The sequence below is a fragment of the Oreochromis niloticus genome, linkage group LG7 (assembly GCF_001858045.2).
Source record: "Oreochromis niloticus isolate F11D_XX linkage group LG7, O_niloticus_UMD_NMBU, whole genome shotgun sequence".
NCBI classification, from domain to species: domain Eukaryota; kingdom Metazoa; phylum Chordata; class Actinopteri; order Cichliformes; family Cichlidae; genus Oreochromis; species Oreochromis niloticus.
Window position 1 is genome coordinate 29071761 of NC_031972.2, and position 18352 is coordinate 29090112.

General features: G+C 38.4%; 1 protein-coding gene across 1 annotated transcript in view; it reads left to right on the plus strand.

Moving 5' to 3' along the window:
• Window positions 1–34: 34 nt before the first annotated feature.
• Window positions 35–18352, plus strand: part of rxraa (retinoid X receptor, alpha a) — a 154003-nt gene continuing 135685 nt past the window's right edge. Inside the window, exon 1 of the mRNA XM_005470375.4 lies at window positions 35–308. Within this exon, the coding sequence (XP_005470432.1) occupies window positions 278–308 (31 nt within the window). The 5' untranslated portion in view covers window positions 35–277. The remainder of the gene's footprint in view (window positions 309–18352) is intronic.

Sequence of the window (18352 nt, forward strand, 5' to 3'; positions counted from 1 at the left end):
GGAGTTTAGCCATGCACTGCTCTCTTTCGATTGCTTTAGAACCAAAGAAAGCCAGGATTTCCTAATGCCCAGAATGGAGAGTTCTAAACAGATTGATCTGCATCAGGGGACTGTCCATTCTTTGCAAGTGAGCTAGCCAGGAAAAAAAAAAAAAATTTAAAAAAGAGTTTGTTGGGAGAACAGTCTGACATACATAGACCTTGTCAGATCTCCGGAGCAAGTTATCACCTGAGAGTGGAAGACGGAATTCTAGTCTGTCTGGCAGAGACAGCTCACTATGGACCCCTTCTCTCTGGACGTTAGCATGGGTGAGTCAAGTAGAAGTTTTAAATATCACACATCACAGTGTATTAGCAATAATACAGTTTCTTTTGCTATGCAGAGTTGTGCTTGGCATATCAATACTACTCTTTTCTTCTTGTTTCATTTTTTGTGCACGCATGTCTATGCGTAGTATGCATTCCTTATTTAAGTTTGTTGATAAATCTGATGTGACCCGGCCCTAATTATAATTCTGACCACTATTTCAACAACACCTTTCAAAGTCATTAAAACCTCTAGCAGGATTTTATAATGATTTGAAAGTAATTATAAATGACAGAATGTATTTGTTTTGGCACTGAGCCGTACACAGTCTTTGTAGTTCAAAGGTGAAAGTCTGACTTGGAGCTACTCTATTCGTGTTTGTGGAACAAGGCCGAGTTTGGGCACAAGTCTGTAAGCAAACATTTGGATTTTAAACATCTAAAAAAAAGAAGATACAACTTTATACACAAGTTTTGGAACCAAGACTTGGCAGGATGGAGAACCCTCGTACCACAGAGAGGCTCTGGTGTGCTTGTTTGTCAAGTGAGACTGAAGATTATTGATTTTGCAAGTGTGTCTGTGTGTGTTCCTGTGTGTCTGTGTGTATGTGTGTGCATCTCACTGTATGTGTGTGTTTTAAGGGCAAGCTGGCTTGTAGCCCTGGAACACAAGTAGCTGATGTTGCAACAGATATGGTAACTCTGACAGCAGGCTACACTATACAGACTAAACTCCATGGTTGTACTTTTGATTGCCTCATACATATAATTTCCATAGAGACATTTGTACTGTAGGCGAAAGGTCAAAAACCTTCAGTCTTCCCTTGTGCATCTTTAACAAAATGAATATACTTCAGTTTTGCATTTACACATTCTGAAAGTAATGTTTTGAGATGAGGACACTGTAGCTATTCATCAGCCACAGCTCTGCTTTAATTACAACAACTTAGTTAAACTGCTAACCTTAAATCTGTGAAAATGTTCAACGGTGCCTCAGCACTAATAGTCCTTCAGAGAAAGAGATTCCAACTCTAAAGTCAAGGTTTTTAAAGTTCAGCTGATTTTATTTGGTGTAGTTTTTCATTCACAGTAAGCAATAAAAAATGGATAAACGTAATTGAATTAAAGCATATTTAACTTCATTGCTTTTAATGTGTTTCTTCTCTTGCGAGTGTACATTGATGTGCAGTTAAAGATCAGCTGTAGCGTAAATAGCATTATTGTGTATAGACTCATCCAGAGCTTCCTAAGTTGAGTCCTATGTCAAAACTTTTTGGAAAGGCTTAAGCATTCAGGTTCTGAGCTATAAATCACAGACTTTGAGCAAGAATTGTTGCAACAACTTGTAACATTTGCAAAATATCCCTGCTTGCAACTTTAGCAGGCAAGAGAAAATAAATGTTCCATTTATGTGGCGCCATGGACAAAAAGCATTAAATAATTCCAAACTGTGGGAATTTGTGAAATAACTTCAACACTTTACTGTTGCAAAACCCTCTGATTTGTCTTTTGTCACTGTTGCCAACAAAGCAGGAATGAACAGACATTGCGTTGTCACTAAAAACGTTATTGTTCCCTCTTATATCCTTTTCCACGCTATACTTTTACTGAGCCTCTTTGTGGTTAAGAGTACGAAATAAACAGGAGTGTGTTGCACTAACACACTCTGTCAGGAGGCTGTAAGGTATTGATTGCAGGAGTGTATGAAGATGATGGTTTTTGACAGCCCACTGTGTGGACCTGAGCTGAGTCAGACAGGAGCCTGTTCTGTCTTCCGTCTGTAAGGGCCTAGGGCCATGTTGGTGAATGACTGCATCATTCCATGCGCATGAATGCTTTCGGACACAGGCTTCAAGGCATCAAGGAGACAAGAACAAAAGAGAAATATGGCTCCAATCTTTAACATTTAGATAAGAGCATCAGCTAAATGTCGACCTTGCAGTGAGAATAATTTCCCAGCGTATAGCCTCACTGCCAGCTATCAGATTTAAAAATTGAATTCAGTAATCGTGTTGTGTAATCCATTCTTCAGCAAATTCCTTTTTAACCTGTCCTTAGAGAACATGAACATGAATTAATATGTTGGTTTAAGTGCACATTAGAAAATAATAAAATTGCCAATCTTACTTCCAGAGCCAACAGCACACCTTATTTTATCCAATCAACACTCCAAAACAGTCCAAAACCTAAGTGCAGTCCCGATCAAAAGTTTCAGGTGCATGGTTGGATCTTAACAAGCTTCCAAGTAATGCTTCAACTTGCAACAAGAATAAATGGGAGTGGCACAAAACATTTTTTTGAGCATGCAATTTATTGAAAACAACACTTAAACTGAAACAGGCGGTTTTACAGCTGATCAAAAATTTAGGACCACATGCCTTTAAAAGACCAAATCTATGCAAAAATGTGGATTCACTGTCATGACGTTCTGATGGCAAAGGCAAAAAAAATGTCCCTTTTTGAACGTGGTTGGTTGTTGAACTGCATAAGCAGGGTCTCTTACAGTGCACCATCACTGCTGAGGTGGGACCCAGTAAGACAGTCATTTGGAATTTCTTAAATGATCCTGAGGCTTATGGAACAAAAAAGTCAAGTGGAAGACCCCAAAAAATTTCACCAGCACTGAGCCAGAGGATCCAACTGGCTGTCCGTCAAGACACTGGACAATCCTCGACCCAAATTAAGGCCGTTACTGGTGCCGACTGCAGCCCAATAACCATCAGATGGCATCTGAGACTGAAGGGCTTCACAAACAGAAACCGTCTTCAAAGGCCTTGTCTCCTTGAATGCCACAGAACTGACCGTTTGGACTTTGCAAGAGAGCATCAAACATGGGACACTGAAAGGTGGAAGAAAGTTTTATTCTCTGATGAGAAAAAAATGTAACCTTGATGGTCCTGGTGGTTTCCAATGTTACTGGCATGACAAGCAGATTCCACCTGAGATGTTTTGTACGCGCCACAGTGGAGGGGTCTGGGGTGCTTTTCCCTTCAGTGGAGCTTCAGGAGGTGCAGGGGCGTCAAACGGCCGCTGGCTATGTCCAGATGTTGCAGAGAGCATCCCTCATGACTGAGGGCCCTCGTCTGTGTGGTAACGACTGGGTTTTTCAACAGGACAATGCTACAGTACACAACACCTGCAGGACAAGGGATTTCTTCCAGGAGAATAACATCACTCTTTTGGACCATCCTGTGTGTTTCCCTGATCTAAACCCAATTGAGAACCCCAGATGGCAAGGGAAGTTTACAAAAATGGACAACAGTTCCAGACAGTAGATGCCCTTCGTGTGGCTGGCTTCACCACTTGGAGAAATGTTCCCACTCACCTCATGGAAACGCTTGCATCAAGCATGCCACAATGAATTTTTGAAATGATTAACAATAACGGTGGAGCTATTCAATACTGAGTTCATATTTGGAACTTTGATTTCTGTGGTCCTAAACTTTTGATCAGCTGTAGAACAGCCTGTTTCAGTTTAAGTGTTGTTTTCAATAAACTGCATGCTCAAAAAAATAATTTGTCTCCCATTTCTTCTTGTTGCATGTTGAAGCTCTACTTGGAACCTTGTTGAGATCCAACCATGCAAAATATTATTGATTTTTTGCCATTTTTCAAGTGGTCTTAACCTTTTGATCGAGACTGTATACTCAAGTTACAGTCCTGTTCTTCATTGGTCCACCTATCTATAAGGATTAAAGTAACTCAAAACAACCCTGTACACTCAGAGTGTGCCTACATTCACAATTTCCATAGATTTTCAGAAACACTGGGAGCCATGTTTTTCTAGGAAAGTACAACAATACTGCTGTGGAGTGGATGTTAATACCGTCTAACTTTAAACCCTTTTGTGCTTAGGCTTTTCATTTCTATTAAAGGTAATGGTGGAAAATGTGTTTCTTGGAGCACAGTGATGCAGTACCATGTACAGGAATCAGAGACAGAGGTAGTCAACTAACCAGCTATGGGCTAAATACTCAAAGTCTGTATTTAAAGGTACCACTGCCCTAAGGTATTTTTGATACTTTAGTTCTGCATGTGGAAATGTTTAAAGAGAATTTCCAAGTGGATATTTGTTTATTACTGACAAGCAAATGTTGAACCAAAAGCCTTTGCTTTAGTCAGAATTTTGCAAATACTCACCATTTACCTTCAGACCAAAAACAGTGACAGCTTACCTTCAAAGTAAAAGCAATGCCTTTCATTCGTCCATCCTCTTCCCCTGCAACAAAATACATTTCAAAAAGCATAGGTTTTACTTTGAAGGTAAATAGTTTGTGAGTGTTTGCAGTCATGGCAGCACCTTCCATGCTGCTATCGGCAACCACAACAACCAGCAACTCCAATATCCACTTGCTAGTTGTGGAAAACAAATTTTTCCCAAGGTGGTGGTGACCAGAGGGTCACTGACAGGTCTCTCGCCCCACGTGAACAGCGCTTTAGCAAAGCAACCATTTGCAGCTGATTGGGGAATACACATTTTTGCCTAGTAGCCAATGGTTGCCATATGGTTGGCTGCAAGTCTCCAACTTGTGTGAATAACCAGCAGGTTTAAAATATTCTGTCTGGCAATAGGATTGCTCAAATTATTACACATTTTTCAATTATTTCTAATATAGGCTTGGTGAAACATTGGCAGTAAAGCTTTTTTTTTTTGCTTTTTTTTTTCTCGCTAGAGTTGCCTGAAATGCTACCCACATATTGCTTTTCAAACAGCAGAGTGATGTTGAGGACATGTGCTATGCTTTCTGAACATATTAGGTGTTCTGCTTTAGATTTGTGCTTCTACTGAGTTATTTATGTAGAAATAAATGAAAAGTAAACCCTCTGGCATTGGCGGCTCAGCGCAGGCCCACAGTGAGTAATCTCAGAATGTGTACAATCCAAGGCTCAAACTAATGAGCTGGACTGAATGAAAGCTTTCATCAAATCCACTTTAAACACTGTAAGCAGTGTTTCAGTCTGTTGGAGTCACTCAGCATGACTGGCTCTATAATGATCTCCAAATGTGTTTTGTGTGATTGCTGCCTTGCAGCCTCAGTCTGCCCCACACTCCCTCCTTCCTTTCACACTAACCTCACCTCAAAGGAAATTTGTACTTACTTGTTTGAAGATAAATATGTGGTCTGTGCATTAAAGAAAACCTGACTGTGGTGAATGAAAATATTATGCCGCTTCAAAAAAACAAACCAAAAAAACATCATAGTTATTTGTCTTCAACATGTCTAGTAACACTATCACATCTGTAGAGTGACAATCAAGATAATCTTAGTAAAATAAATAAACCAAAATACATCAATATGCACCTGCTAGCTTACATAACATGAGAAAACTATTCAAAATATTTAAAAAAATGAAAGCATGTGGCAAGAGCTAAGGCAGGTTAGAGAGGGTTAGAGCAGCTAGCTTGCCACAGCACCTCAACATTGCAGTTAGCCTGTTAATGATTTTCTGATGCGCACCACGCAAAGCTTTTTTTTTTTTTGTATTAAAAAAAAAAGAAAATCACCATTTACACAAAAGTACAACAGCAGTGATAACAGCCTGTAAACATGATTAAATTGAAAATAGTAATATGTTGTAGATATAATGTTTTCCCTGCTCAACATTCCGGTTTAGCTTGTTAGCAAAATGACATCTGTACAGCTGAGGCTTAAATTGATGTCATAAATCAAAGTACTATATGCATTTCACTGTTGAGTTTGGTTCCAAATGATAAAAAGAATGATCAAAGTTATTACAAATCACCCTGAGCTTGATATAAATGTGTATTTATGAATGCAAAAAACACTATAACAATGCACCCAGTACAGTCATTGTCAATAAATTTGACAAAGAGGATCTTCAAAGCCCATGACCATGAATGCGAATGTAAACGGTCATAGCAATGTATCCAATAGTGAGATATCACAGTGGCTTTGAAGAAGGAAACTAGTCTATATCAGATTTTTTTTTCTTTCTGTCTTTTTTGGGGTGAAACAAAAAGAAATGCAGGTCTTACTAGAAATGGGCTGTTCACATGGTTCACATTCTGCAACCAACAAAAACTCACTTTTTTTTTCTTTTTTACAGAATAAAGATGCTAAGTAAAGATTCTCTCTGAAGAATAGTGTTATCTTTGACAAGATAATATTGATCTATGATGAGCCATCACAGCTGCGATAAAGCATACTGTCTCTAGTTCTGCTGAAAAGAAGACTCTTGCTCATGCTGTGATTATAAGGAGTTACTGCAAGTTGAGCAAAGCAGACATAGAATATAATTCCATGCTAACAGCAATATATGGTAATAGCCATGAAGCATTGTGAAGGACAAACAGTGAACCCTGTCAATCAGTCTGATGAGGGCATTATTTACTGCTGATTTACAGCTTCTGTCTTTTTGTCTCTTTTGGTTATTTCTTTTAATATGAATTGTGACAAATTAGACAGTGTCCTTGGTTTCTTTGGAATGTTTCTATCAACTAGGGTCGCTACTCACAAGAAAAAGGCAGTAATGAATTATATGTACAGTTTTTTTTCAGCTGTAAACAGAGATAAGGTCATTAACATAGACTTTGTCCTGGCAGTCACTGACCCAGTCTAAACAGACTTTCTGCACAGACTTTGACTCTTTCCGTAAGCAACATATAAATGTAACTTTCTGCAGACATCCAATATTATTAATAATATTTTCAAGGTTGTTATATTTTAATGGCATCCCGAAGGTGTGGGAAACAGGTTTTTCTAATTCATAACATGGTCTCATGGGTGACATACTGAATGGTCGAAGCACTGCGCACCCGAGTGAGAGAAAAGAAGAGGCATGATTACTGTTTGAAGTGGGAATGTTAAAAAATCCCACAGAAATTCACTGTAATCCCAAAGAGTAATGAAGCAATTAGTCACTGCTCATTAATGACTACATGTCCCATATAGCGGGCTCCAGCTGTCACTGTACCAGTGACCCAGTCTTTTTCTATTTGACATCTATTTCTTATTAGAGGGTCAGTGAAAATTTACATTAAAGGAAAGTTGTTATACTAATGGCATAATCCATGATATGAATATAAATAATGCTATAGCTTTTTATTGCACTGTATAAAATTATTTGGGGATATCTGGTGATAAATAGGGAATAATATTGAATGAGCAATATTATTTTACAGTGAAAATAACACACATTAAAAAAGAAATAAATAAAAACAAATGGCCTAAAATAAAAACTACTTGTTCCTTTTTTCAAAAGAAAAAAAATCACCTTGAAAAAGTATTCCTTGTTTTGGTTTGTTATGTGTTCTGTTTTTTAATATTGCTGAAAAAAGAACAGTGATGCTTAAAATTAGGGGCAAAAAAGAAAAATATAAATAAAAGTCAGTTGAATTGTCAGACATTTTTAACATAAATGTTAATGCGTGTTATACACTAGTAGATACCACCTACTTTCCACGCATTTATCCCCTAAGTACACAGTTTGTTTGTTTTTTTTATTTTGTTTTTTTTTTTTATTTGTTTGTTTGGTTTTCTGCAACATACTTCTTATCTCAGTGATTCTCAGTTTTACCATACACCTTGTAGAACAGTGTCTGCTAAATACAACAGTTGGCCTTTAAAGTATGTAGTTTTCATTTCTGGTCAGTCTCATGGGTCCTCCGTGTATTTTTCTCTGTGGTTCTTTGCAAACAGAGCAGGCAACAGGACACATGAGCAGCTCTCCAGTGATCTACCCCTGGAGCTCTCAGGTGATCTGCCTACAGTATGTGGATCCATTTACCAGCCGAGCAGCTGCCGTGGGAGGCTTGAGCCCTCTTAAAAGTCCACGTCAGGCTATGGTTACAAACTGCAAAGTTGGTGGGGAGGCGGGATAGCTTAGGGCCAGGGGGTGCTTGAGGCCTCCTGCTGCAAGTTCAAAGAGAGGGCTTCAACAGCTGTGGATGTTCACAGGGCTGTTTTGGCAGTGAGAAGAGTGGTGTGTAAGGTCACATGGCAACTTAATATAACCTCAAAACCCAAGTTGGTGTATTTGTCTTAACTTCCAATTTTTCGAAAGAAAGACACACTTCTTTGATTTCATTACGGAAAGAATTAGGCTAATTGGGCCATTTTTCATGCTCTCCTAGAGTACAATTTATTTACTAGGCTACACATAGCTGTACTTTCTGAAGTCCTATTGGGTGCAAATATTGTATGCCACAGCTCTATAACATAATCACTCAATGCTCAATAAGTGGGTTTACAAAGGATGTTATTTTGCATGAAAATGGTTATCCACATAACCATAGTACTGGTTTCTGAAAGCATTTTGAATAATAAATATAGGAAGTTTCTTCACAACATCTCCAAGACATGTCTCCATTTAAACAGGATTTGGCATAATTCTGAGGATTTCAACTGGCATTTAAAATTGATGCTGTTCAAACAAGTTCATGTTGGAACTGAGAATTCCCTTTACATGAATGCTGAATTCAAAGTTATTTAGCAGAGACATGAACAGACAGTAAATGTAGTACTGTTTGTAGTCCAGACAAATATCCAGCTCCCTCTTCTTTTTTGCTAACGTTTGGCAAACGAAAAAACACAGTGCTTTGCTTAACACGTTGCACCAGCACATTTTATTTCCATTTTATTTCACTCTTTAATATACTTATTGTCTTCTCTGATCTGAAAAGACCCATGATTTTAAAGCCAGAAGACAGAGCCCCGACAAGGTGCATACGTTTATCTACTTCTCAGACTAATTTGATACAAAAATAGGCTATTTACCTCAGCTTTGAGTGTCACAAATAACAAATCCATTTTGATACATTTCTTTATATTAGTCACTGTAGTAATACTAAAACAGGTGATTTCAACCAGTATCAATACTACTTTATATGTGCCATCATCTGACAAAAATCAAATAAGCGTACCCTAAAGTGAGTTAAAGATAAATTACTGCTGAATGACCAACATGGGCTTTGTTGTAGTGGCCAATCATTGAAGGCCAAAAACATTTTAGACACTATTCACCTATTCCTCTTTTCATTTTCTTAATTGATCATCCAACTCAGGTTTCCAGGAGACGTTATTGAGCAAAATCTTTTCATGTAGACTTTCTTTTATATGTTTTTGTTGCATTCTTTCATCCACTCAAAATGTTCCCGTACTACGTTGTAAAGATTGATGTGAAACATTTTTACCTAAAAGAAACTGATACCAACAAAAGCAAGTTTGCTTATTTTTAGACAGATGGACAAAAAATAAAATGAAAAGGCATAAGAAGAATTAGTAATGAAGATGTTTTCATGAAGTGCACGACACTCACATAATGCAAGCAGTCACCCACCTGGTAATGGGCTGCACATGTCTGGATCTGCTGTTCAGAACTGCTTTTCCATTGCTGGATGCATGCATCCTGCAGCTGTGCAGTGGTCAGTGGTTGTGGCTGGCTCTGATGAATACTTTGACCCAGCATCTCCACGGCATGTTAAGTAGAAGACATATCAAGACTAAATACTGACCATGACAGTGTTTTGAACACTGTTTTCTTGTTTTTACTACTTTACCACCACTCTGGCAGTAGAGGGGCATGCATTTTTTGCCGAAACAGCCAAGTTCAAGTTGGAGCTCCTTATTATAGTATTACTTCAGTCTGTTGCAGCATGATGGGACTAATAAAAATGTTGTGCATACACAGTGTTTTTGTGTGTTCTGGGAATACTGGCTTGAGAATGCAGTAAACTTAACCAATTCTCAAGTGTACGAGTTCTTTTTTGTTCAACAAACACATTTTTTCATTGACTAAAAGCAATAGATCAAAACCAAAAACTACTCACAGAATATGTTTGGGTTTTCTAAGAGTTTTAAATTATATACTTAGACATGAACTTAGCCTACTTAAACAAAAATATCAACTCTTTGGAGATAATTGAAAACCACTAAATGCACCTGTCTTCAGTCCTCGGTGGAGTTTGTGCTGCTGGGAACTTAACACATGATGTGTAGTACTACAATAAAGTATTCATTATGTGTTGATGGTTGATGGCAAGTGCTCTTATCGTCTCAGTTTTAACAAATCACATAAATTGTCAGCTGAGTGCATGGTGACGTACCTAACAGTATAAAAGCTTTCCAGAACTCTTCTTCTCACAGTACCCTAAAAATAAATACTCTTTAAGTTTTAGGGATCAAATTCATTATTGCATTTCCTGAACTTTGATCAGTGAGTGATCCAAAAGTAGATCCTTAGATAAAGTAGAATTGGAGTACATGTGTAGCTGACTTTTCAATCACCCTGCCTATTCTTGTCTCCTCTAGTTAGAATGTTCTAGTAACATTATACTGTATAAATATTTGTCCGACATAACTGCAGGCTCATTCAGCTAATCCTGTGGCTTCAGCTCAGGCACAATGGACCCTTATCCTGACCAAGTAACTCTACACTCACCTCCCTGGTCATTATTGATGGCCTAGTAAGTGTTACTGTTACAAAGCAATTACTCTGCCATTAATGTTAGATGAGCTGCTCTACAAGTACAGCTCGATGCTTATCAGTTTTCTTCTGTTGCTTGCCTCTTTACTTTCACTAAACTGCACATCGTTTCAGTCTGTAATAAGTGGGAGGTGAGAATGACAGCTGGCAGTCTTAAACTATATCAAGGGAAATTTCTCTAAGTTCAAGAGGTAAAAAAGTCAAAAGGTGAGCAACATGGCCCCAGTGTGACTTTGGGAAATCTGGTGACTCGGTAAAATGATATCACACCACCGAAGAGAAGAAATAGGCAGGAGGAAAAAAGAACAGCACAGAGGTGTAGGGATCGAATGAGCTGTACTGCCACCTCCACATGTGGTTTTACCAGTGCACAGAAACAGTGCATCTCCAGGTCACTGAAAGGTAGAATATGCACATGCACACACACAGCAGTTTTGCCCCCCCTCCCGCAGATGTGTGGAATACTGGCTTGTATTGTATAAAAACGATGAATGATTAAAACAGGGAAAAAGCAGAACTTCATCTTTTACAAAGAGAATTTAGAAATGTCTTTTTCAGTAGCAGAGTATAGTGGAGGAGTTAGTGTTAACGGAAAAATGGAAACAGCCTTAGCAAGCATCATTCACACATAACAGATGTGTGGAAACTAATATAGAAACCAAGGAAGGTTAGTTAATTTTGTGGTCAACTGTTGTGAAATATAATAGTAATTTGTTTTTTTGTTTTTTTCCATAACTTGAGCGTTTTTTGTCAGTAGCCTACATGGGGTTATCAGAGCCAATTGTGCCAGTTTTTGGGTTTTTTTTGGTTTTTTTGTAGTTGGTAAAAGAGCACAGCCTTTCCACTATATAGTCTTTATTCAATGGCACTGTTTGTCACTGAAAGTGACCAGTAATAAAATAGCCGGTTCCTGTGTTTGCTTCAACCCACAAACTTTATCAAGTCTGGTCGACTGACATGGGCGATATTTGATTTTATAAAGAAAGTTACCATTGAGAACATGTATCCCCTTCAGCACTCACCTTTTGTGTCTGTAGCGGCTGCTTTGTGCATTATATCTGACTGACCAGTAAAGAGAATGAAAAAAATGTCAATTTCCCCTTGATAATGATGTCCTTAGTGATTTAAATGATGAATTATCTCCTTTTGAAATTCTTCACTAAACATCAGTATCAAACTTAAGTATTAAGCTAATTGAAAATAATATGAATTGTGAAATTATTAAATGTTACCTATACTAAAGGTGTTTTTATCATTAAGAAAACCCTGATAGAGGTGTTTGAGTAAGATGGAGAAACTACACTTCTTTTTTCTTTTAATTAAATTCTTTTGGGGGAAAAACAGCTATAAAATGCACCATTCTGTCTCTCTGTGTGTCTCTTTCTATTCTTTATCTAACAGATGCACATAAGCACTCACACATTACCTATTTGTCCGTAGGTGGTGGTCATAAAACCATACATCAGCAGCTTTTCAGAGGAGCATGTCCTTAAGAATATGATAAAGAGGAAGCAGGCATTTCCTTCTTAAGAGGGATGTTTTCCGCTGCACGTCCTGTCTGATTAGTGAGACCAGAGAGTCTTCCTCTCAACTGCACCGCTAAACAATCTTTTCTAGATATTTACATAAAAAGTGGTTTCATATTATAGACATGTGTAAAAATGGTCTCTGCACAGAAAATATTTCTGTTACCCATAAATGTGTCCTAGCTTGCCATCTATCATGAAACTGTCATGACAGAGGGTAGTTTCGTATTACCCACCTCTAGCCTCTACACAGTTAGCTTGCTATTTTTATAAAGTGATTGACTTTGGTGCTTAGATTTAAACGCTAAGGCTTATTGGCAGCCCAATAAATGGTTTATGTTTCCCAAATAAGAAAAAAAAAAAGCTAGTATTGCTGAACAATAAAATATTTTCAGCAGTGTGTCATATCAACATTGTACAAAATTTCTCCAACATGAATTATGGGCTTATCTCCAATGAAAGAGTCTGAGAAGGAGCTGTTTAGTTGTGGGGAAATTTCCTCATCTCCTCTCGAGTCCATATGGGGGCTTTAGTGGCAGAGATGCATTATCTGAGTGTCCAGCGAAAGTAGGGGGAGAGTGGCTAGCTGAAGTTTATGGAGATTTATTGCTCCTTCCTCAGACCTTAATTGCCTCCTCCTCTGTGGGTACTCCAAGGAGGCCTGTGGTGAGCAGCGACCAGCACCAGGGTTCTTGCAGGTGGGCCCACCAAAGCGCTGTTCACTAAAACTTGTTATGGAGACAAATGGTGTCATGGAGCACTCCTAAACCAGACAACAAACAAAGGAGAGGAAGAGAATAGCACAGAGCTGGACAGTTGGTTAGTGAAAGGGCTCAGGACTTCAACTTGAGCTTTAGATGGAAAAAAAAGCAGAAACCTAAGATTTACTTTACTGGCAGCAATTAAATATCAATCATTAAGGAGTACTGTTATAAAATAGTGGCAGAAAGAAACATCTGAGCTTCATTTCAGGACAGAAATTTTGCAATGCCTAATCCAAAGCCAGAAATTAATCTTTTGCTTTGAAGCATAAATCTTTTCTTTATTTTTTTAACCACGTTTATTTATTCAGATAAAAGACAGCTGGTGAAGAGGTCAGAATAAAAGGACTGTGGATATAAATAATTTGCAGTAACCATCAAGCATGCTTATTCATTTACAAGTATATCGGTTTTTTAAAACACAAAAAAGCATCTGTGCAACCAACAATGTACTGCTTAAAATTTGACTTTAATATACTGAAAACTATATATTTTACTGAAATATAGTTTTCAACTTCTTTTTTATATTGTTGCTTTAGAAAGGAGCTGCTTCATTGAAGTTTTGGATTTTTGTTGTTGTTTTGTTTTTTGTTTTTTAACCAAATGCATTTAAACACAGAGTACCAGTATTGTGAGTTTTAATTAATTTGTGGTTTTTTTTATGTGCTCCATTATAGAAAGATCGGTCAGAACACTTCTTTGAGTGATCATCTAGAAATAGGGTCTAACAGACACTCTGATGGTTGAGGAGGACGAAGTGACTATTGAAGTTAACTCAGAAAGATCAATGAGATATACTGACCACTGTTTTATCTATGCTCTGACCTTGCAGTGACCATGATTCATAAGTGGATGAGCTAAAAATAAGAACAAGTGTAGCCTAGACAGCGTTCTTCCTGGAAATGTTAAGTAAAAGTACAAAATAAGTATAAAATAAGTGCTTAACAATAACCTAAGAAACTTAATCGTGACTCTTCAGGAGCCTGCATAATAATATTAATAAAAGTGAAAAATATTTTCTACCTCAAATGTTCCACCTTAGTTGAGCTTTTTAACCAACTGCTTTAACCATTGGTTTTCCACCATACAACCACATCAGTATTTTCCATTTGCTGTTCTTGTTGCTCTTCCTGTCTTATGGAGTCCAACTACTGAGTGCAGCTATCAATGCTTGCTGTCATTTGTTTATACACGGAGTGCAGAATTATTAGGCAAATGAGTATTTTGTCCACATCATCCTCTTCATGCATGTTGTCTTACTCCAAGCTGTATAGGCTCGAAAGCCTACTACCAATTAAGCATATTAGGTGATGTGCATCTCTGTAATGAGAAGGGGTGTGGTCTAATGACATCAACACCCTATATCAGGTGTGCATAATTATTAGGCAACTTCCTTTCCTTTGGCAAAATGGGTCAGAAGAAGGACTTGACAGGCTCAGAAAAGTCAAAAATAGTGAGATATCTTGCAGAGGGATGCAGCAGTCTTAAAATTGCAAAGCTTCTGAAGCGTGATCATCGAACAATCAAGCGTTTCATTCAAAATAGTCAACAGGGTCGCAAGAAGCGTGTGGAAAAACCAAGGCGCAAAATAACTGCCCATGAACTGAGAAAAGTCAAGCATGCAGCTGCCAAGATGCCACTTGCCACCAGTTTGGCCATATTTCAGAGCTGTAACATCACTGGAGTGCCCAAAAGCACAAGGTGTGCAATACTCAGAGACATGGCCAAGGTAAGAAAGGCTGAAAGACGACCACCACTGAACAAGACACACAAGCTGAAACGTCAAGACTGGGCCAAGAAATATCTCAAGACTGATTTTTCTAAGGTTTTATGGACTGATGAAATGAGAGTGAGTCTTGATGGGCCAGATGGATGGGCCCGTGGCTGGATTGGTAAAGGGCAGAGAGCTCCAGTCCCACTCAGACGCCAGCAAGGTGGAGGTGGAGTACTGGTTTGGGCTGGTATCATCAAAGATGAGCTTGTGGGGCCTTTTCGGGTTGAGGATGGAGTCAAGCTCAACTCCCAGTCCTACTGCCAGTTTCTGGAAGACGCCTTCTTCAAGCAGTGGTACAGGAAGAAGTCTGCATCCTTCAAGAAAAACATGATTTTCATGCAGGACAATGCTCCATCACACGTGTCCAAGTACTCCACAGCGTGGCTGGCAAGAAAGGGTATAAAAAAAGAAAAACCAATGACATGGCCTCCTTGTTCACCTGATCTGAACCCCATTGAGAACCTGTGGTCCATCATCAAATGTGAGATTTACAAGGAGGGAAAACAGTACACCTCTCTGAACAGTGTCTGGGAGGCTGTGGTTGCTGCTGCACGCAATGTTGATGGTGAACAGATCAAAACACTGACAGAATCCATGGATGGCAGGCTTTTGAGTGTCCTTGCAAAGAAAGGTGGCTATATTGGTCGCTGATTTGTTTTTGTTTTGTTTTTGAATGTCAGAAATGTATATTTGTGAATGTGGAGATGTTATATTGGTTTCACTGGTAAAAATAAATAATTGAAATGGGTATATATTTGTTTTTTGTTAAGTTGCCTAATAATTATGCACAGTAATAGTCACCTGCACACACAGATATCCCCCTAAAATAGCTCAAACTAAAAACAAACTAAAAACTACTTCCAAAAACATTCAGCTTTGATATTAATGAGTTTTTTTGGGTTCATTGAGAACATGGTTGTTGTTCAATAATAAAATTATTCCTCAAAAATACAACTTGCCTAATAATTCTGCACTCCCTGTATTTGGGTCACACATCACCAGCTAGTACCTCCTTCTTTGTAGCCTGGTTGTACTCAAAGCTGTTTTGAAAGAAGTTTGTTGTTTCCACATTTAATGGGAAACATTTTCCTGCACACTTTGCAAAGTTCGGTGCTTTGCTCAAGGTTGCTGAAGTTTCTCCCTTTTAGGTAATGAATTGCCATAGGAGGCTGACACCTGGCTCTCACTCTCAGAAATGTCCAGGCTTGCCTCTGTGCTACATGCAGTAGGGAAAGTAGATGTGCAGTGTTTCTATAGCAACAATATTGTGCAGATATGGTACAAACCTACTCTTAGATATATCTTGTAGCCCTCAGGAGGAGTTTATAATATTTATTTATCTCATTCAAAATTCTCACGTCTCAATAAGACTCATAGCACCTTTTTCATTTTTAAAGAACTTGAAGAGGTGGCGGTTTGTGTAAGGTGAAGGGATTGTTAGAACTGATGGACTCATATTTATTGCACGAGAACATGTCTTGCGTTACTGGCTCTATGATGAGCTGCCGAGTGAGATGGCAGAGAGGCAGTAAGTGCACTAATGACTGCGAATAGTCTGGCCTCTTAAACCATGAATATTGAATGCCTATATAGCACAGTTATACCTCTCCTCCTACCTGGTTCATGAAGCTGATGATCTCAACTCTTTACTGAGTTGAGATCATTTACAGAGAACACCACATATATTGTCATGAAGAGGGTGTGAAGAGGAAGGAATGGTGGAAACTGTGACAATAATTGACTGAGGTCTACAAACAGAGATAAAACACAGAGGAAAATTATTACAGTGACAAACTGCTGCTTCAGTATGGAATAAATGCATAATCCCCAATGTAAGAGTGATTTAAAGGTAAGAAAAAAAAGATATCATTTTATAAGAAAACCAACAAATAAGTAATAATATGCACATTCACTAACATTTGTCTTTGGAAATAAAAAAACAGGCATGCTTATCAGCCACCACCTGGCTCCTCAGTAAACCTACAGCCCTAGAAAAATAACAACCTATTTCTGTGTTGCAAAATTCAGTGGAGTGGTCATTAGAAGATTAATCTCTGCCATTTTGTTTGTGTGAGAGAGAGAAAACACTCGGAACATGGACTAGGTTTTAGTTAATAAATGAAACAGGTATATTGGGCCATCTGGTTACTTTTTTCCATTTGCGGTGAACTGGAGACTGGACTTGTCCTGCTCCATTATTCTGTAGATATCTCAGATCATCATGTCAGGGCAATTTTGACAACAGCTGCAGGAGTAAATTGTTTATTGTTCCCAACATAAAAAAAGGAAGAAAATGTTTGTTACACATACAGATTTAGTTTGCCAGTAAGAAGTGTAAATTTACTAAATTCATTTCCCAGTTTTTTTATGTAATTACTTCAAGTTTACAAGACAAATCACGCAGTTATACCAAATGTCCACCTCTCTTAAGAAAGGACCACCTCAGTTAAAAGAACATCTAATAAAAATAACCAAAGGTTGTGACCGCTCTTCAGTGTAATATTGATTTTACTTTAGCCAGAGCTTTTTCCACTTTTCACCTTCAATGTGTTACATCACATTTTCTGGGCTCTACAGAGGAAGCCTCCATCACTCACCACACTGTGTTTACTTCTAGGCTGCTTTGTCAGTGAAAGGATTTCAAACTACTTCATCTGGATGCTTTTTAAACAAATAGATGTTAAATGTCTGCATTTCTACTGCACTGGCTCTATTTTTATTTAAAGTGTCAATGGTCTTGCACCAGCATATTGAGGTAGATATGCATATCCATTTATTAATCACTCTTGACCATCCCGTGGTCAAAGCTTATTTCAAAAGGAGGTTGTGTCTCTGCTCCTGTTGCACAAAGACTCTGGAGTGATCTCCCAGAAATGCATTATCCTTTTTTTCAGAGTCGCGGGGGGTGCTGGAGCCTATCCCAGCTGTCTTAGGGTGAGAGGCAGGGTACACCCTGGACAGGTCGCCAGTCTGTTGCAGGGCTAACACATAGACAGGAGACAGCCAAACGCACTCACATTCACACCTATGGGCAATTTAGTGTTCCCAATTAACCTGTCCCCACTAACTGCATGTCTTTGGGCTGTGGGAAGAAGCCGGAGTAGCCAGGGAGAACCAAAGGCGAAAACAGGGAGAACATGCAAACTTCACACAGAAAGACCCCGGCCTGATGGCGGAACTGAACTCAGGACCTTTTTGCTGTAAGGCAACAGTGCTAACCAGCGTGCCACCGTGCTAATTGTATATAAACATAAAATTATTTAAATATTAACTTTACTTACTGCAATCAAACATTATTTAAAATATGTTCATTTTTTTGTTAGGAATGTGAACCAGGAAAGTTCAGCACAATTAGAGCATCTCTATTAACTTTTTGCTTACTGTACCCATTTGGTTTACCTGAAGCTAAGTTGTCTAACTAAGTCTTTTAATTGTAATCAAATATTCATCGCCACAAATCTGAACTGCTACTTTAATTTCTAATCATATTAGAAGATTCTTACAAATGTACATTATGACAGGTAACATTGGCAGAAACAC